General features: G+C 50.7%; 1 protein-coding gene across 4 annotated transcripts in view; it reads right to left on the reverse strand.

Annotated features, from left to right (window-relative positions):
- The window catches only part of rock2a (rho-associated, coiled-coil containing protein kinase 2a), a 332,194-nt gene that overhangs the window by 154,551 nt on the left and 156,727 nt on the right, over positions 1 to 20,916 (reverse strand). For all 4 annotated transcript variants that reach the window (XM_068022672.1, XM_068022681.1, XM_068022689.1 and 1 more), the window contains one exon: positions 8,390 to 8,549. In XM_068022672.1, coding sequence (XP_067878773.1) covers positions 8,390 to 8,549 — 160 coding nt within the window. The remainder of the gene's footprint in view (positions 1 to 8,389; positions 8,550 to 20,916) is intronic.

The raw sequence follows: 20,916 nt of genomic DNA on the forward strand, positions 1-20,916 counted from the left end.
GAGCGCGCGCGCGCGAGAGAGAGAGCGAGAGCGCGCGCGCGAGAGAGAGAGAGCGAGAGCGCGCGCGCGCGAGAGAGAGAGAGCGAGAGCGCGCGCGCGAGAGAGAGAGAGCGAGAGCGCGCGCGCGAGAGAGAGAGAGCGAGAGCGCGCGCGCGAGAGAGAGAGAGCGAGAGCGCGCGCGCGAGAGAGAGAGAGCGAGAGCGCGCGCGCGAGAGAGAGAGAGCGAGAGCGCGAGAGAGAGAGAGCGAGAGCGCGCGCGCGAGAGAGCGAGAGCGCGAGCGCGAGAGAGCGAGAGCGCGCGCGCGAGAGAGAGAGAGCGAGAGCGCGCGCGCGCGAGAGAGAGAGCGAGAGCGCGCGCGCGAGAGAGAGAGAGCGAGAGCGCGCGCGCGAGAGAGAGAGAGCGAGAGCGCGCGCGCGAGAGAGAGAGAGCGAGAGCGCGCGCGCCAGAGAGAGAGAGCGAGAGCGCGCGCGCCAGAGAGAGAGAGCGAGAGCGCGCGCGCCAGAGAGAGAGAGCGAGAGCGCGCGCGCCAGAGAGAGAGAGCGAGAGCGCGCGCGCCAGAGAGAGAGAGCGAGAGCGCGCGCGCGAGAGAGAGAGAGCGAGAGCGCGAGAGAGAGAGAGCGAGAGCGCGCGCGCGAGAGAGCGAGAGCGCGAGCGCGAGAGAGCGAGAGCGCGCGCGCGAGAGAGAGAGAGCGAGAGCGCGCGCGCGAGAGAGAGAGAGCGAGAGCGCGCGCGCGAGAGAGAGAGAGCGAGAGCGCGCGCGCGAGAGAGAGAGAGCGAGAGCGCGCGCGCGAGAGAGAGAGAGCGAGAGCGCGCGCGCGAGAGAGAGAGAGCGAGAGCGCGCGCGCCAGAGAGAGAGAGCGAGAGCGCGCGCGCCAGAGAGAGAGAGCGAGAGCGCGCGCGCCAGAGAGAGAGAGCGAGAGCGCGCGCGCCAGAGAGAGAGAGCGAGAGCGCGCGCGCGAGAGAGAGAGAGCGAGAGCGCGAGAGAGAGAGAGCGAGAGCGCGCGCGCGAGAGAGAGCGAGAGCGCGAGCGCGAGAGAGCGAGAGCGCGCGCGCGAGAGAGAGAGAGCGAGAGCGCGCGCGCGAGAGAGAGAGAGCGAGAGCGCGCGCGCGAGAGAGAGAGAGCGAGAGCGCGCGCGCGAGAGAGAGAGAGCGAGAGCGCGCGCGCCAGAGAGAGAGAGCGAGAGCGCGCGCGCCAGAGAGAGCGAGAGCGCGCGCGCCAGAGAGAGAGAGCGAGAGCGCGCGCGCCAGAGAGAGCGAGAGCGCGCGCGCCAGAGAGAGAGAGCGAGAGCGCGCGAGCCAGACAGAGAGAGCGAGAGCGCGCGCGCCAGAGAGAGAGAGCGAGAGCGCGCGCGCCAGAGAGAGAGAGCGAGAGCGCGCGCGCCAGAGAGAGAGAGCGAGAGCGCGCGCGCCAGAGAGAGAGAGCGAGAGCGCGCGCGCCAGAGAGAGAGAGCGAGAGCGCGCGCGCCAGAGAGAGAGAGCGAGAGCGCGCGCGCCAGAGAGAGAGAGCGAGAGCGCGCGCGCCAGAGAGAGCGAGCGAGAGCGCGCGCGCCAGAGAGAGCGAGAGCGCGCGCGCCAGAGAGAGCGAGAGCGCGCGCGCCAGAGAGAGCGAGAGCGCGCGCCAGAGTGAGCGAGAGCGCGGGCGCGAGAGAGAGAGCGAGAGCGCGGGCGCGAGAGAGAGAGCGAGAGCGCGGGCGCGAGAGAGAGAGCGAGAGCGCGGGCGCGAGAGAGAGAGCGAGAGCGCGGGCGCGAGAGAGAGAGCGAGAGCGCGCGCGCGCGAGAGAGAGAGCGAGAGCGCGCGCGCGCGCGAGAGAGAGAGCGAGAGCGCGCGCGCCAGAGAGAGCGAGAGCGCGCGCGCCAGAGAGAGCGAGAGCGCGCGCGCCAGAGAGAGCGAGAGCGCGCGCGCCAGAGAGAGCGAGAGCGCGCGCGCCAGAGAGAGCGAGAGCGCGCGCGCCAGAGAGAGCGAGAGCGCGCGCCAGAGAGAGCGAGAGCGCGCGCGCGAGAGAGAGCGAGAGAGCGAGAGCGCGCGCGCGAGAGAGCGAGAGCGAGAGCGCGCGCGAGAGAGCGAGAGCGCGCGCGCGAGAGAGCGAGAGCGCGCGCGCGAGAGAGAGCAAGAGCGCGCGCGCGAGAGAGAGCAAGAGCGCGCGCGCGAGAGAGAGCAAGAGCGCGAGCGCGAGAGAGAGCAAGAGCGCGCGCGCGAGAGAGAGCAAGAGCGCGCGCGCGACAGAGAGCAAGAGCGCGCGCGCGAGAGAGAGCGAGAGAGCGAGAGCGCGCGCGCGAGAGAGCGAGAGCGAGAGCGCGCGCGAGAGAGCGAGAGCGCGCGCGCGCGAGAGCGAGAGCGCGCGCGCGCGAGCGAGAGCGAGAGCGCGCGCGAGAGAGCGAGAGCGAGAGCGCGCGCGAGAGAGCGAGAGCGCGCGCGAGAGAGCGAGAGCGAGAGCGCGCGCGAGAGAGCGAGAGCGCGCGCGAGAGAGCGAGAGCGCGCGCGCGGCGAGCGAGAGCGAGAGCGCGCGCGAGAGAGCGAGAGAGCGAGAGCGAGAGCGCGCGCGAGAGAGCGAGAGCGCGCGCGAGAGAGCGAGAGCGAGAGCGCGCGCGAGAGAGCGAGAGCGCGCGCGAGAGAGCGAGAGCGCGCGCGAGAGAGCGAGAGCGCGCGCGAGAGAGCGAGAGCGCGCGCGAGAGAGCGAGAGCGCGCGCGAGAGAGCGAGAGCGCGCGCGAGAGAGCGAGAGCGCGCGCGAGAGAGCGAGAGCGAGAGCGCGCGCGAGAGAGCGAGAGCGAGAGCGCGCGCGAGAGAGCGAGAGCGAGAGCGCGCGCGAGAGAGAGAGCGAGAGCGCGCGCGAGAGCGCGCGCGAGAGAGAGAACGAGAGCGCGCGCGAGAGAGAGAGCGAGAGCTGCGCGCGAGAGAGAGAGCGAGAGCGCGCGCGAGAGAGAGAGCGAGAGCGCGCGCGAGAGAGAGAGCGAGAGCGCGCGCGAGAGAGAGAGCGAGAGCGCGCGCGAGAGAGAGAGCGAGAGCGCGCGCGAGAGAGAGAGCGAGAGCGCGCGCGAGAGAGAGAGCGAGAGCGCGCGCGAGAGAGAGAGCGAGAGCGCGCGCGAGAGAGAGAGCGAGAGCGCGCGCGAGAGAGAGAGCGAGAGCGCGCGCGCGAGAGAGAGAGCGAGAGCGCGCGCGAGAGAGAGAGCGAGAGCGCGCGCGAGAGAGAGAGCGAGAGCGCGCGCGAGAGAGAGAGGGAGAGCGCGCGCGAGAGAGAGAGGGAGAGCGCGCGCGAGAGAGCGAGAGCGCGCGCGAGAGAGAGAGCGAGAGCGCGCGCGAGAGAGAGAGCGAGAGCGCGCGCGAGAGAGAGAGCGAGAGCGCGCGCGAGAGAGAGAGCGAGAGCGCGCGCGAGAGAGAGAGCGAGAGCGCGCGCGAGAGAGAGAGCGAGAGCGCGCGCGAGAGAGAGAGAGCGAGAGCGCGCGCGAGAGAGAGAGCGAGAGCGCGCGCGAGAGAGAGAGCGAGAGCGCGCGCGAGAGAGAGAGCGAAGAGCGCGCGCGAGAGAGAGAGCGAGAGCGCGCGCGAGAGAGAGAGAGGGAGAGCGCGCGCGAGAGAGCGAGAGCGCGCCGCGAGAGAGAGAGCGAGAGCGCGCGCGAGAGAGAGAGCGAGAGCGCGCGCGAGAGAGAGAGCGAGAGCGCGCGCGAGAGAGAGAGGGAGAGCGCGCGCGAGAGAGAGAGGGAGAGCGCGCGGCGAGAGAGAGAGGGAGAGCGCGCGCGAGAGAGCGAGAGCGCGCGAGAGAGCGAGAGCGCGCGCGAGAGAGAGAGCGAGAGCGCGCGCGAGAGAGAGAGCGAGAGCGCGCGCGAGAGAGAGAGCGAGAGCGCGCGCGAGAGAGAGAGCGAGAGCGCGCGCGAGAGAGAGAGCGAGAGCGCGCGCGAGAGAGAGAGCGAGAGCGCGCGCGAGAGAGAGAGCGAGAGCGCGCGCGAGAGAGAGCGAGAGCGCGCGCGAGAGAGAGAGCGAGAGCGCGCGCGAGAGAGAGAGAGCGAGAGCGCGCGCGAGAGAGAGAGCGAGAGCGCGCGCGAGAGAGAGAGCGCGAGCGCGAGAGAGCGCGAGAGCGAGAGAGCGCGAGAGCGAGAGAGCGCGAGAGCGAGAGAGCGCGAGAGCGCGAGAGCGAGAGAGCGCGAGAGCGAGAGAGCGAGAGAGCGCGAGAGCGAGAGAGCGAGAGAGCGCGAGAGCGAGAGAGAGCGCGAGAGCGAGAGAGAGAGCGCGAGAGCGAGAGGGAGAGCGCGAGAGCGAGAGGGAGAGCGCGAGAGCGAGAGGGAGAGCGCGAGAGCGAGAGAGAGAGCGCGAGAGCGAGAGAGCGCGAGAGAGAGAGAGCGCGAGATAGAGAGAGCGCGAGATAGAGAGAGCGCGAGAGAGAGAGAGCGCGAGAGAGAGAGAGCTGCGAGAGAGAGAGAGCGCGAGAGAGAGAGAGCGCGAGAGAGAGAGAGCGCGAGAGAGAGAGCGCGCGAGAGAGAGAGCGCGCGCGAGAGCGAGAGCGCGCGCGAGAGAGAGAACGAGAGCGCGCGCGAGAGAGCGAGAGCGAGAGCGCGAGAGAGAGAGCGAGAGCGCGCGCGAGAGAGAGAGCGAGAGCGCGCGCGAGAGAGAGAGCGAGAGCGCGCGCGAGAGAGAGAGCGAGAGCGCGCGCGAGAGAGAGAGCGAGAGCGCGCGCGAGAGAGAGAGCGAGAGCGCGCGCGAGAGAGAGAGCGAGAGCGCGCGCGAGAGAGAGAGCGAGAGCGCGCGCGAGAGAGAGAGCGAGAGCGCGCGCGAGAGAGAGAGCGAGAGCGCGCGCGAGAGAGAGAGCGAGAGCGCGCGCGAGAGAGAGAGCGAGAGCGCGCGCGAGAGAGAGAGGGAGAGCGCGCGCGAGAGAGCGAGAGCGCGCGCGAGAGAGCGAGAGCGCGCGCGAGAGAGCGAGAGCGCGCGCGAGAGAGAGAGCGAGAGCGCGCGCGAGAGAGAGAGCGAGAGCGCGCGCGAGAGAGCGAGAGCGCGCGCGAGAGAGAGCGAGAGCGCGCGCGAGAGAGCGAGAGCGCGCGCGAGAGAGAGAGCGAGAGCGCGCGCGAGAGAGAGAGCGAGAGCGCGAGAGAGCGCGAGAGCGAGAGAGAGCGCGAGAGCGAGAGAGCGAGAGAGCGCGAGAGCGAGAGAGCGCGAGAGCGAGAGAGCGCGAGAGCGAGAGCGCGCGAGAGAGCGCGAGAGCGAGAGAGAGAGCGCGAGAGCGAGAGGGAGAGCGCGAGAGCGAGAGAGAGAGCGCGAGAGCGAGAGAGCGCGAGAGAGAGAGAGCGCGAGAGCGAGAGAGCGCGAGAGAGAGAGAGCGCGAGAGAGAGCGCGAGAGAGAGAGAGCGCGAGAGAGAGAGAGCGCGAGAGAGAGAGAGCGCGAGAGAGAGAGAGCGCGAGAGAGAGAGAGCGCGAGAGAGAGAGAGCGCGAGAGAGAGAGAGCGCGAGAGAGCGAGAGCGCGAGAGAGAGAGCGCGAGAGAGAGAGCGCGAGAGAGAGGGGCAGCCGGCGCGAGAGGCAGCCGGCGCGAGAGAGCGGGAGCGAGAGAGCGGGAGCGAGAGAGCGGGAGCGAGCGCGAGAGAGAGCGAGCGAGCGAGCGAGAGACAGCGAGCGAGCGAGAGACAGCGAGCGAGCGAGAGACAGAGAGCGAGCGAGAGACAGAGAGCGAGCGAGAGACAGAGAGCGAGCGAGAGACAGAGAGCGAGCGAGAGACAGAGAGCGAGCGAGAGCGCGCGCACGAGCAAGCCTTGCTTTCTTCTTGAAGTTCAACTGCAGGCTGCCCCAAATCTTTCTGTGAGGCACAATTCAATCAATTCCCAGGTTGGCTATTAAGTTAGTCATGTGACCAGTTCTTTGTTTGAAACAGCATCACCTGCGAGGGTTATTGATTCTTCAAAGCTTACCAGACACACTCGGTGGGGAGGGTGGAGTGTTGGCTCTTATACAGACAACGGCTCTCAATGTCTTTTGATCATCACTGTTGCCCAGCCCAATCTTGCTAATTGAATCAGGTAGCATTTCCAATGTCTCTCTATTCCACTGTCTCTCAGAATGCAATATGTGCAGCCATGTTTTCAGCCGTTCAGCTCTGTGGTCTTTTTAAACAAGTTATGTTCAATGTCCAGTAAAAGGTCAAATAGTATTCCATATGACAAAATTGATATGTATCTATTTGGCAGGTGTGGTTTCGTCATAGATGGTAGAAGGATTAGAGGGGAGATGAGGAAACATTTTTTCACCGAGGGTGGTGGGGGTCTGAAACTCACTGCCTGAAAGGGCGATAGAGGCAGAAAACCTCATCTTATTTAAAAGGTGCCTGGATGTGCACGTGAAGTGCTACGGACCAAATGCTGGAAAGTGGGATTAGGCTGGGTGCCTCTTTTTTCCGGCCGTGCAGACATGATTGGGCCAAGTGGCCTCTTTCTGTGCTCCAAACTTTCTATGATTCTATATTCCTTAACACAGACTGCAGGGCTTGCTGGCAGGCTTCCCAAGCATTTTCTTGTGCATATCCAAAAGCCTCCATTGCCGCAACGAACTGTTCACAGCAGAACCCGTGTGCAACCTTGCCTTCTAGGGAGCTCCCATCTGCACTTTCCTTGCCCTCTGCTATGGCTGGAGCTGATTTGTTCCCAGTGTTTCACCACATGTAGGTTCCTCCTTTAATCCATCCTCTAAGATACAAGGAGTGTCAGTATCTGAGCTGCTGGCTGCAAGTATGATATCAAATGACGGTGTGTCTTCATCATGGTGTTCCTCCACTGCGTGGCCAGGTTGCACCCCTTGGGTATCTAATAGGAGAAAGGCACGTGGACAATGTTTTTGTTGCGGGGAAGTGAGAGGTGCATATTTACACATTCTGCCTGCAGCTTCCAGGTAAGAGAGTGTAAGATGAGGGGGAAGTGAGATTTGAGAAGGAGGATTAGCTATGAGGATACTGTCATCTTGGATGTTTTCAGCCCCAGTGCTGGCTACAGACTTAGCAATGGGCATCTCCCAATAATGACCAGTACAATCTCCTCCACGAGGATTAGGAATGTCGGTGTGCCTGCCCCTCTTAGGTTAACTGCTGCTGCCTCTGGTTGTGCGCTACCTTGTCCTGAGAGAGAGAGAGGGAAGTGTATCAATGAGTGTCGTGCAATCTGTTTGGTTGACGTGATTGTCATGGTTGAATAGCTGGCAGCGTGTACCAGCTATGAGATGTGGGTGTGAGGCTTGCAGAAATTGTGTTTGAATGAGGATGAGGTGAAGTACATGAATGTTAGATAGGAGTCCTCATTGATAGAGATTGTTGGTAGGTGAGCAATGGGGGATATAGCGATTTGAGCAGTGGCTGAGGCTGGTGGTGCAGTTTGCAGGATATGACATTTGAAGATACATTCACATAGCTACATGTGTGAGATCATTGAACATCTTGCAACACTGCATCCTGGCTTTCAAAGCTTGACTCCTGACATTGACCTTCACAGCTATCTGCTCCCAGTGACTTCTGAGCATGTGTCTGGAGGGCCTTCCTGTCCCTTTGAATACAGGGCATTTCTTCTACCTTTAACCAAGGCCTCCAGTGAAGTGTCTGAAAAGCTTGGAGCCCAGCCTCTCACATACTGTGCCATTCTTAACTGTTTCCGAGGTTGGATTTACTTCCTGCACGACTGCCAGAATCTGCTCCAGCCATAACGCACTTTTACTTTTCAGCAGGGCAGGTGAGCTTTAACTGGTGGAAGCAAATAAAAATTCTGGGTCCCATGCTGATCAATGCGGCCAATGAACAGTGCAGTTAGTGCTGACTGCATGCAGTAATCATCCAAATGAGCAGGTAGCACAAAGCTGGCATGCTGTCTGCATGACACTGAACAGGTGTGGGTTAATCATGCAACGCTGTAACGATGCCCATTTTTGGAGGCTACTCAATTTAGTCCACAGAATCTCAGCAAGGAGGGGAGAAATTTGATGAAGTAGAGAGAAAGCTTGCCTGAAGGGAAGCCTGTATTTAATAAAGAACTAACTTTTTGATTTAGAGTGCTGCTGGCAACAGGCAAAACAACCACACAACCCCTCGCCCCAAACAGTACACTGTAAAATGATGCAACTATTCAGAATTTATAACAATAGATATATCACATGCAACAAAATATTGTTTATTTCTATTTACATAAAGACAGCTACACTTTTGATGCAATATTTTTACAAAAGCAATTAGAATTATACAATGAAGGAGATGTTACAAACTACTGATGCAATTTTTAATTCTCAACAGGAATTCTGCCAAGGAATTTCTAAATGTTAATTTAATGCACTGAAGACAGAAAAGCTGTGTCATAAAAAAAACTGAACAGTTAAATGATCCCACATGATCAAAAAAAAAATCTATTTCATTTAAGATACAAGCGTAAAAAAATACTTACTGGCTGTCTCTGAAATAAGTGAATCCTATGAAAGGTAACTGGTTCCCAGCAAAGGCTTTTGGAGTTGGAAATGTTTCCACTTCTCCTTTATCATCTTCAATATCATCAAAGTTACTTGTATCTATGTCACTGCTCAATTCAGGCACAACAGGGGCAGCAGCTGTGTGTTACATACCAGGAGAAAAATAAGAGATATTAGCTATCACTTCTTTTTTCTGATTCAATCAGATGCAAGAATGTTATATTACTCATAAGCTATAGGCCATTCATATAAATGAAAGGCTGGTATTTTAATGCGATGCCCAACATCTTTAAGTGTAAAACATAGAACGTTCTTGCCCTGTTTTAGTGCTCCAATGAAATCTGCTAATTGATTGTTTAAAAATGTAACTCCTGCACACCTGAAGTTTTATTTATGGTTTCATATTTTAAAATTCTCTTTTACCTCTCTGCCAAACTCAAAATTAATCAAACAAAACTCATGTATGCAAATTTAATAATCACCACTCTTCTGATTTGCAAATACTAAATTTTTACTGCAGTTCTTCATTTTTCCTATTGACACAATTCAGTGCCTAACAGTACATTGTAAAGTCATTACATTAATACCAAATCACATCATATCTAAGTGTTAAAACCACAGGTAGGCAAAAGTGAATCATTTCCAATCCAAAATTGTTGCTGGGAGCAGGCAGGGATCAAAGGTGAATGAGGGTTAAAGAACACTGCAAGTGACCAGAGTAATTTGCAGATGAGGCAAGAAGTTAGAAGCAAACTAAACTTGGAAGGTGTACTGGGGTCTTATGAAGTAATCAAGGAGATCCATCTATAAAAACAGATGCACTCCTTGTCAGAAATGCTTTAAGCACCACAGGTAAAGGGAAAACTAAAAAAATGTAAAGTAATTAAATCAGGAGAGAAATAAGAAACATGTGAGCAAAACATTAAATCAGAAGGACATGGTTAGGGTATATAGCCCAAATAAGTGTTTTTCATACAAACACATGGAGTAAATGGAACAAACTGAATGAATCTTAGGTGCAAATTCACCTTGGAGGTTTTGACAGAAGACCATAAGAACTAGGAACAGGAGTAGGCAATTCAGCCCCTCGAGCCTGCTCCACCATTCAATGCGATCATGGATGATCTCATCTTGGCCTCAACTCCACTTTCCTGCCCGTTCTCCATAACCCTTCAACCCATTACTAATTAAAAATCTGTTTATCTCCTCCTTAAATTTATTCAATGTCTCAGCATCCACCAAACTCTGGGGTAGTGAATTCCACAGACTCATGAATCTTTGAGAGAAGTAATTTGTCCTCATCTTTGTTTTAAATCTGCTACCCCTTATCCTAAAACTACGACCTCTCGTTCTAGATTGCCCCACAAGAGGAAACACCCTCTCTATGTCTACTTTGTCAATCCCCTTAATTAGCTTACATACCTCAATTAGATCTCCTCTCATTCTTCTAAACTCCAGAGAGTAAAGGCCTAAACTGCTCAATCTCTCTTATTAAGACAAACTCCTCATCTCTGGAATCAATCTAGTGAACCTCCTCTGAACTGCCTCCAATGCCTCCTTAAGTAAGGGGACCAAAACTGTACGCAATACTCCAGGTGCAGTCTCACTAATGCCTTGTACAATTGCAGCAACACTTCCCTACTTTTATACTCTATTCCTTTAGCAATAAATGCCAAAATTCCATTTGTCTTCCTTATTACCTGCTGTACCTGCATACTAGTTTTCTGCGATTCATGCACGAGGACACCCAGATCCCTCTGCACCAAAGCACTCTGAAGTTTCTCTCCATTTAGATAATTTGCTTTCTATTCTTCCAACCAAAATGGATAACCTCACACTTATCCATGTTAAACTCCATCTGCCAAATTTTGGCCCATTCACCTAACCTATCCATATCCACTTGTAAATTTCTTATTTCTTTATTGCAACTTACTATCCCACCTATTTTAGTGTCATCTGCAAATCTAGCAATATTAGCTTCTATTCCTGCATCCAAATCATTAATATAGATTGTAAATAGCTGGGGCCCGAGGACTGAACTCTGTGGCATCCCACTAGTTACATCTTGCCAACCAGAAAAAGACCCATTTATCCCGACTCTCTGCTTTCTGTTGGTTAGCCAATCCTCTATCCAAGCTAATAAATTGCCCCTAACCCCATAAGATCTTACCTTGTGTATTAACCTTTTGTGCAGCACCTTATCAAATGCCTTCTGGAAGTCCAAATACATCTACAGGATTCCCATTATCCACTTTGCTTGTTACAGTTTCAAAGAACTCTCGCAAATTAGTCAAACACGATTTACCCGTCATAAAACCATGCTGACTCTGATGGATTGCGTTTTGACTTTCTAAATGTCCTGTTATTACTTCCTTAATAATGGATTCTAACAATTTCCCAACGACAGATGTAAAACTAACTGGTCTATAGTTTCCTACTTTCTGCCTCCCTCCCTTTTTGAATAATTAGCATTTTTCCAATCCACAGGAACCTTTCCCACATCCAGGGAATTTTGGATTATAACCAATGGATCCACTATCTCCGCTGCCACTTCCTTTAAGACCCTAAGATGTAGGCCATCAGGCCCCGGGGACTTGTCTGCCTTCAATCCCAATAGTTTGCTCAGTGCTTTTTCCCTACTGATGATGATTGTTCTAAGTTCCTCCCTTTCTATAACCTCTGCATTACCTGTTACTATTGGGATGGTACTAGTGTCCTCCACTGTGAAACTGAGGCAAAATACTGATTTAGTGTCTCCGCCATTTCTGTGTTCCCCTCTATTAACTCCCCAGTCTCATCCTCCAAGGGATGAACATTCACTTTAGCTACTCTCTTCTCTTTTGTATACTTATCCTACCCGTTTTTATATTTTATGCTAGTTTTCTTTCATAATTTACCTTTGCTCTTTTTATTACTTTTTTAGTAACCCTTTGTTGATCTTTAAAAGTTTTCCAATCTTCCAGCCTGCCACTGGCCTTTGCAATATGGTATGCCTCAGTTTTTGTCTTTATGTTATCCTTAACTTCCTTGCTCAGCCATATGGTATCCATTACTGAGACAAAGTTGCAAGATGGTCAGGACAGGGACCTAAATATACCAGGCCAAAAAGGTCTACAGGAAAGATGCAGAAAATGGGAGAGAGGAGGAGTTGCCTTCAATGATGAGAGGATGCAATGAGAGGTAAGCAGGCATTGGGGACTTGATGGGTCGAATTAAGAAACAGAAAAGATTTAAGACTGCAGTGGGAGTTGTGTATAGTTGTGGTAGCAGGTGTGAAGTAGTAGGCTGCATAATTGTAGAGATTAAACAAGCATGTAACAAAAGGTGCAGTGGTTTTAATGGGGAACTTTAACTTTCATATAGATAGCAACAAGCAGGTAAGCACGTGTCAGAGATCGTGAATTTCTTGAATGTGTTCTGCATTGTTTCTGCAACAAGTGGGCAGGCCATATTGGAATTAGTAACGAGTAATGAGCCAGACCCAAAGACACATTGTACAGCGAGCTCGCCACTGGTATCAGACCCACCGGCCGTCCATGTCTCCGCTTTAAAGACGTCTGCAAAGGCGACATGAAATCCTGTGACATTGATCACAAGTCGTGGGAGTCAGTTGCCAGCGTTCGCCAGGGCTGGTGGGCAGCCATAAAGATGGGGCTAAAATGTGGCGAGTCGAAGAGACTTAGTAGTTGGCAGGAAAAAAGACAGAGGCGCAAGGGGCGAGCCAACTGTGCAACAGCCACGACAAACAAATTTCTCTGCAGCACCTGTGGAAGAGCCTGTCACTCTAGAATTGGCCTTTATAGCCACTCCAGGCGCTGCTCCACAAACCACTGACCACCTCCAGGCGCGTATCCATTGTCTCTCGAGATATGGAGGCCAAAGAAGAAAGAATGAGCCAGATTTAGTTAACAGCCTAACGATGGGTGAACATTTATCTAACCGTGATCATACATGATTGAGTTCAATGTAGTGTTTGAAAGGAAGAAAGTGAAATAGCAAAGATTCTAGATTTAGATAAGGCTGACATCAATGGGTTGAGACAGAAACGGTCCTCAATAAACTGGGCAAATCTGTTTGTGGGTAAAAAGACAGAGGGCTGGATTTTAAGATCAGCGGCGAGCTTAGCAAATGGAGGCCCGCCCGCGCGGGCTGCACGCCAAAGAGCCGCCGCAATCTCAAGCACAGCGCCCATTTAAATAGCCGGGGAGGCCCACCCCCCAATCCTGTGAAGGTGGCGGGCTGTACGTCCCAGGCAATGGCATCAGCAGCCTCTGCACAGGCAATGGCACCATTTTTAAAAGGGCAGCCAGCCCTGTTGCCCAATTTAAATTTTTAAAGTCCGAACCCCCAAAATTAAATACATTTCTAACGCCCCTTCCCCCCACCAATTACAATAATTATTTGTCCCTCCCCCACCCCCCCAAAACCTTTTACATCTGACCTGCCCCCGCCCCCCCACTGCCACCCCAAATGCACAAAGTTTAAGGTTCAACCCTTCGCACCATCCCCTATACCCATTACGTATATTTGACCTCGTTGCCCCCACTGCCTCCCCCCCCACCGCACTGATAAACTTACCTCCTCCCCCGCCTCCCCAGTGTGGCGCCGCGTTTCCCCAGACAGGGATCTGAAGGTGCGCGAGACCTGGCCGCTGTGCCGAAGGTCATGGTGGGCCCTCAAGATCGCAGCTCAATTTATTTAAATTTAATAATTTTATTCATTTGAATATGTTAATTGTGGTCCTGTTGCCCAGCAGTGGGGGTGCCGCCACCGGAAGGATTGGGCTGGGCCCTCACGACATCGAGGTCCGTGGCAGGCCTCATCTGGAGCCGTCTTCCAGCACCCCCTGCCACGGCATCCGACACCTGGGTAGAACAGAATCCAGCCCAAACGTTCAGTGGGAGATGTTCAAAAAAGAATCTGATACAGAACCAGTTTATACCCCTAAAGGCTCTACTTGCCAAAAAAGCCATGGATGACGACAGAGGCAAAGGGACAACACAAAACTAAAAGAGAAATCACACAAAAATGCAAAAAAATGCATAGATCCTGGCGATTAGAAAAGAAACAAGTACAGCAAAGGGTGACAAAGCAGATAGTAAGAGCTACAAAAAGGGAATATGAAAAGAAACTTGCAAGACTTACCAAAAGCAGTACAAAAAATTTTAACAATTATATTAGGAAAAAGAGGGCAGTCAGGAGCAATGTGGGCTTCTTGAAAGCTGATAACAGTGATACTGTCAATGAAAATAAGAAAATGGCAGGCATGCTGAGTGGTGAGAATCTGGCAGATGTGCTTACTACAATCTACCTAAGTTCTCTTGATTCAGGAACTGTTCTTCTAGATTGGTAAACTGTGCATGACACTCCACTATTTAAGAAAGGAGAAAGAGAAATCTGGTAATTACAGACTAGTTAGCCCAACATCTGGTGTTGTGAAATTACTAGTCTATACTGGTGACTGAACACCTTGAAATTTTTCAGCTGATCAGAGAGCCAACAAGGATTTGTAAAGCATGGATCATGCCTGACAAACCTGATTGAATTATTTGATGGCGTGATTAAAGTAGAGGACAGGGGATGTCTGTGGATGTTATTTATATGGACTCCCAGAAGGCATTTGATAATCCCTCATAACAGACTGTTTGCTAAAGTTGAAGCTCATAGAAGGCAGGTTATTAACCTGGTTAGGAAATGTGCTGAGTAGCAGGAGACAGAGAATAGGGCAGATACTCTAATTGGCAGGATGTGGCTAGTAGTGTCCAGCTGTGTAGGGGCCTCAATTATTCACCATATTTAATAATGACTTAGATGATGGGATAGAGAACCATATATCCAAGTTTGCCAATGGCATTAAGATAGGCAGAATTCTAAGCAGTGTAGGTGGAAGCTAAAACTACAAAGAGATACTAATAGAGTAAATGAATGAGCGAAACTGTAACAATGGATTTTGATATTGGCAAGTGTGAGGTCATCCACTTTGGACTTTGAGAGGATAGAGCAGACTGCTTTCTAAATAGTGGACAGAGATCATTAAAATATCGTGAACGGATAAAGAACAGAATCAAAAAGGTTAATGTCCAGAGAACAAGGCAGTGGAGGTTATGCCACTGCTGTACAAACGCCTGGCCAGGCCACAGCTGGAGTACTGAGAGCATTCTGGGCACCACACATTATGGGCTGAATTTTACTGGCCCCTCGACGCGGGGGCCGGTAAAACGCTGCAGGGAGAGGCCCGCCTCGACCCGCAAAGTCAAGAAGGACCCGCCGCATATTACCGGCGGAGGGTGGATCTCGGTGCGCCCCCACCTAGTGGCGGGCCCTTCATCTCCATATGCAGATTGACACTAAATATATGCAAAATAACTTACCTGCTGTCCCAAGCCGAATTTACGGCCTGCGTTCGGCCTTTGCGCGCCTTCAGAACTTCACGCGGAGTTCCGAGGCAAGAACCTGGTGGGGAGAGGGGGAGTAATAAAAACTAGAGGGTGGGAGGGGTGGGGAAGCGGTGAAAACAAATGTAATTGGTTGCGTGAATGGTGGGAAGGGGTTAGAGGCCAAATGTTAGAAGGTTGGGGTGGGGGGGGGAGGGGTTCGGGTATTTGAGAAATCAATGGATGGTCATTTCAGGCAATGAAATAACCATTGGGGGGGGGGGGGGGGGTTGGGGAAGGGCCTCCATTACTTACCTTTCTATTTAATACAAATCACTTATGTTTTCACTATAAAAATTGAAATTAATTGTATGGGCTTAAAGCCCTTTAAAAACGGCGCCGGACGCTGTTGCTGGGGGCGCAGAAGCCACCCCTACACGTCATCGGGGGCGGGCACTCCACCCTTGCTATTTAGATGAGCCCCTGCGCGGGGGCTCCTCGGTGGCCACTGAATGCGGGCACCCCACCGAGTTCAAACGGCGCCATCACGGAGCGCGGCACCTGTATTTATTCAGCCCGAGGAATGATAGAATGGCCTTGGAGAGAGTGCAGTGTAGATTTACCAGAATGATAACTGGACTCCAAGGGTTAAATTACAAGGAGAGGTTACACAAAGTAGGGTTGCATTCCGTGGAATTTAGAGGGTTAAGGTGTGATCTGATAAAAAGTATTCAAGATATTAAGTGCAACAGATAGGGTCGATAGAGAAAAACTATTTCTGCTGGCTGGGGAGTCTATGACTCGGGGCCATAGTCTAAATATTAGAGCCAGAGCTTTCAGGTGTTAAAGTAGGAAACACTTCTATGCACAAAGGGACAACAGGTTTAGCACACTCCTCTGCAAATGACATTTGATGCTACATCTGGAAAATTTCATTAACTTTGCTTCCAATTTCCACTCCTCTCATCTTCATATGCTCCATCTCACATTCTTTCCCTCCTTCTTAGATTCCATTTCTGCGGATAGGCTGATGACCAACATTCACGATAAACCCATTGACTCGCACAATTTCACTTCTCCACTTCCTCACACCTACTTCATGTAAGGACTCTATTCCATTCTCCATTTCCGTTGCATCTGTTCAGACAATGCAACCTTGCAGACTAGCACCTCCTTCTGTTTTCCTCAACCAAGGATTCCCGCCTGCAATGGTTGACAGGGCCCTCAACCGTGTGTTCTATTTCATGGACTTCTGCTCTCACCCTATTCCTCTCTCTCCCAGAACCACGATAGGGGTCTCCTGGTCCTCACCTTTCATCCAACCAGTCTCCTTATTCAGCAGATCATCTTCCATCATTTTGGACACCTCTAGCATGATGCCACCACCAAAAGCATCTTACCCTCCCCTTCCCATTCCAAAGGGACCGTCACCTCCTGGTCCACTCCTCAGTTATCCCCAACACCCCCGCGCTTTCCTACAGCATCTTTCCATGCCAAGTACTGGACATGCAACACCTGCCCGTTTACCTCCTCCCTTCTCACCATCAAAGGCCCAAACACTCCTTCCAAGTGAAGCAGCGAATTCTTGTGCTTCTTTCAATATAGTATGCTGTATTCGCTGCTCACGATGTGATCTCCTCTACAGTGGGGAGACCAAATGCACACAGGGCATCTGCTTTGCGGAACACCTCCGTTCAGTCTGCAAGTATGATCCCAAGCTTCCAGTTGCCAGTCATTTTAATTCTCCACCTTGCTCCCAATCTGACCTTTCTGTTCTTGGCTTGCTGCAGTGTTCAAATGAAGCTCAATGCAAGCTTGAGGAACAATATCTCAATCTTTTGATTGGGCACACTTTACAGCCTTCTGGACTCAACAATTTTAGATCATAACCTCTGTCCCCATTTTGTTTCATGTTTCTTTGCTGGCTTGGTTCTTCCTCTGGTTTCTTGCTTATTTCCTTTACATTGCATTTGTATGGCAGCCATCCTGCCACTCACACCTCCTCTAGACGCATCTTTTGTTTCTTTTCTTGTCACATTACTACTTGCTTTGGCCTTGCCCTGTGAAACCTTTTGCCATTTAACTCCCCTGCCCTCCACCCTATCACAGACCTTCCCTTTAGTTCTTTCTTTCCACCCTCTCCCATTGCACTTGCTCAAAACCTACTACATTTTAAACTTTTCCCAGTTCTGATGAAAGATCACAGACCTGTTTCTCTCTCCACAGATTCTGCTAGACCTGAATATTTCCAGCATTTCCTGTTTTTATTTCAGATTTCCAGCATCTGCAGTATTTTGCTTTTGTGTCAATTTTCAAAGAGATTGGTTAATGAAAACTCATCCTCAGCTTGTAATGTGGTTTCCCAAAGCCCTACACCTCTGGAACAGTTCTCAAGTAGATTTGAAGTTGGAACCCTCAATGCTTACTGTGGAGCTACTCCAGGACTCATGGGGTCTATAAAGATTAGCTTTTTAGTTAATCTTCACTGTCTGCAGCACATTATGGGTATATCCTAACAGGACAAAATCACAAATGCGGCAGTCCTCTCAAAGGCAGAGCTCCCAAGTGTGTTAGCACTAATCAGCCAGAGGCGGCTTCAGTGGATCGGACATGCCCGGACGATGGAAGACGGCTGTATTTTTTATTTATTTTATTTATTTAGAGATACAGCACTGAAACAGGCCCTTTGGCCCACCGAGTCTGTGACGACCAACAACCACCCATTTATACTAACCCTACAGTAATCCCATATTCCCCATCACCTCCCTACACTAGGGGCAATTTACAATGGCCAATTTACCTATCACCTGCAAGTCTTTGGGTGTGGGATGGAAACCGGAGCACCCGGCAAAAACCCACGCAGACACAAGGAGAACTTGCAAACTCCGCACAGGCAGTACCCAGAATTGATACCCAAGGACCTTCTGTATGATGAGGTAGCCGGGGCCAGAGAACCAGTGGGGCACCCAAAGCTCCACTCCAAGGTTTCTTGCAAGTGTGACATGAAAGCCCTAAATGTCGAATATCACACTTGGGATTCATTAGCTGGCGAAAGAGGATAATAGCGACACATCCTGAGGACTGGCATGCACTACCACGACGACCAGTTGCTACAGTGGCTTGGCAACAGGTGCCAACGTTATAAACATCAACTCATAGTATCACGTGGTAGCTTCACGTGCGGCACTTGTGGCAGAACCTGCCTCTCAAGGATTGGCCTTCACAGCCATCAGCAAAGGTGCACCAAGAGATGACACCCCACCTAAATGAATTGTTTGCTGCATGTCCATCATCTTTCGTAGATGGAAGGATGCCAAACAACCAGCTAATTAAAGGATACTTATGTCTGTTAATTTTTTTTTTAAGGATAGCCAGAATTCTGCAGACATTAACACTTCCTTCTATAATGACAGGTGCACTTTGAAGAAGCATAAGTGCAGTGGATGAACGCCCCCTTCATGGTGCAATTTCTATGATTCAAAAATAGTATATCCCCTAGACTTCCCTTTATTGTTAAGTAAATTATGGCTCCAAATGTTATCCACCAATTATGATGTGCTTGGGCCATTGCACGATTTTTGGTGCAAACTAGGCTCAAAGTAAAGCAACCTGATTGTATAGTGGAGTAAGTGACTCTTCAACTGAACAAGCCAATTTGCAGCAGCCATTGAGATTAGTTTCATTCAGAAATCCATCCTTCACTTTCCACCGTAAACTGTCAAAATCAGATTTGGGTCAGCACTGGATCAAACAGAACCTACATATATCTTCTGTATAAACTGAGAATAGAATAAAATAAAATTTCCTTGCTCTTCTATCCAAATATCAGCCAACTCATTCTCCAAAAACCTGTTCACAAACATCTACTCCTAACAAGCGCGAACATGCAGGTGCAATTGTATTTTAAGAAACCATGGTATGTTTTGCACTAACGATCCTCACCAAGTGGTACTTCTGTTCAGAGTTTGTGTGGATTTAATCACTGCCCATGGGTTTTTAAATGTCAGCATGGCATGTGAATCCAAAAGAAAACTGTAAGTGCTTGATTCAATGGACTTGACATTTTTGTCGTAATCTTTGTAACACATATTACTTTTCATGGAACAAGGTAGCAAGTTAGTGCTAACAGTGTTGCATAAAAAAAAACTTGTACTTATTCTCCCTCCCTCATTATTAACTTCCTGCCTCGCTTAATTCAGGAGACCAGCACTGAACCTCATAATACAATCAAAGTGACAGAATGTTAATAATCAATAAAGTTCTTAGCTAATGCAGTGTGAAGACAGACTTGCCCAAACTTTGATGCAATCATTTTTTTTTTAAGTCATATATAAAAAAAATCCACTTTCCCTCCTACAGGGGGATGGTGGCATAGTGGTACTGTTACTGGACTAGTAGTCCAGAGGCCTGGACTAATGCTCCAGAGACACGAGTTTAAATCCCACCACAACAGCTGGAGGAATTTAAATTCAATTAATTAATAAATCTGGAATAAAATACTAGTTTCATTAATAATGATCAAGAAACGATTGTTTTGTTGTTAAAAAACCCATTTGGTTCACTAATGTCCTTCAGGGGAAAAAACATGCCGCCCTCATCAGTCTGGCCTATATGTGACTCCAGATCCACAGCAATATGGTTGACTCTCAACTGCCCTCTGAAATGGCCTCGCGAGCCACTCAGTTGTAGATGGCTCACCATAGGAGTCATAGAACTACCTGCTCAAGAGCAATTAGGGATGGGCAATAAATGCTGGCCTTGCCAGCAATGCTCACATTCCAAGAATGAATTTTTAAAAAGCCTGGTACTGAAGTAGTGGCATTTTAATTTACTACTGCAGGAGAAACTATAAAAAAACCTGCAGCACTGAGTTGATTTCAAGCTGTTTTACTTAAAGTATCAACAGTTAGCATTCTCCTGTTGTCCAATATATGCATCTGACATGTATTGGTGTTTCTAAATTTGTACAGTAATCTTGGAACCATTGATTGCTTTAACATTTGTGATCAGATTTCTAGCAAGGTTGGTAGAGTTAAAAGAACATTCCTCCATGAGGAAAACACTTACAAACAATGTAACATTCAAAAGCTGTCTGAAAATAACAAATTACAATAATTTCTGAATAACACCATGCCATCAAGTGCAAAACTCTAAAGAGCAAAATAGTTCCATTAAAATGTCTGCTTCTTGCAGAATTTGGTGGGACTTTTAAATTAAAATAAAAATATAGTTTACAATTATGATGCATAATATACAAACTGCAATTTATAATCAGAATGGAAGTAAAAAAAAAAGCCTGGGCCTTTTCAAACGAGATCCACAAATCTAGGAGATCTGTGAGGTGCTCCCAGAAGTCCACAAAACCATCAGACGTCTGTTTGCCTCATCAGATTTCTACATATTTCTGTATTCGTCGTCTTTCTAGCATGTTATTTCTGTTGGTATTTCAAAATAAAAATATTCTCTGCAACATTACTGTATACCTTTCGATACTAAATGCTGCCATTTAAAAATTAGAAGAGGGTGGCTGTGAGTATCTGGTTCTATCGACTTAATTGAGGTATACAAAATTAAGAAGGGCCTAGATAGAGTAGACAGGAAGGACCTGTTTCCCCTGGTCAGTTACCAGGGGGCACAGATTTAAGGTTACTGGCAGAAGGATTAGAGCAGACGTAAGGAAAAGCTTCTTTACCCAGAGGGTGGTGCATGTCGGGAATTCGCTGCCCAGATCGGTGGTGGAGGCAGAAACCCTCAACTCAGCTCAGGACCTGCACCTGAAGTGCTGCAACCTGCAAGACTACGCAGCAGGTGTTGGAAGGTGGGACTAGAATGGGTAGCTAGTTTTTTTAGCCGGCACAGACACGATGGGCTGAATGGCCTCTAACTAACATAACTTTTCTATGGTTTATCTCCATATTTGCAGGGGTCTCCAACACAAAAAAGTTTGAAAATCATTGCATTGTGAGAAACTGTTTTGTTAAACAGTCATGGATATCGTGCCTATAAATGGTCTCAATTTCTACTGCAGGTTTTCAAGAGGAATATAAAAGTTATTTTGCAAACCAAGTTTGACTATATTGTTCAGTTATATTTCTGCAATTTAAACATCAAGTATATCAACATAAACCAGA

The sequence above is a fragment of the Heterodontus francisci genome, chromosome 3 (genome assembly GCF_036365525.1).
Source record: "Heterodontus francisci isolate sHetFra1 chromosome 3, sHetFra1.hap1, whole genome shotgun sequence".
NCBI lineage: Eukaryota > Metazoa > Chordata > Chondrichthyes > Heterodontiformes > Heterodontidae > Heterodontus > Heterodontus francisci.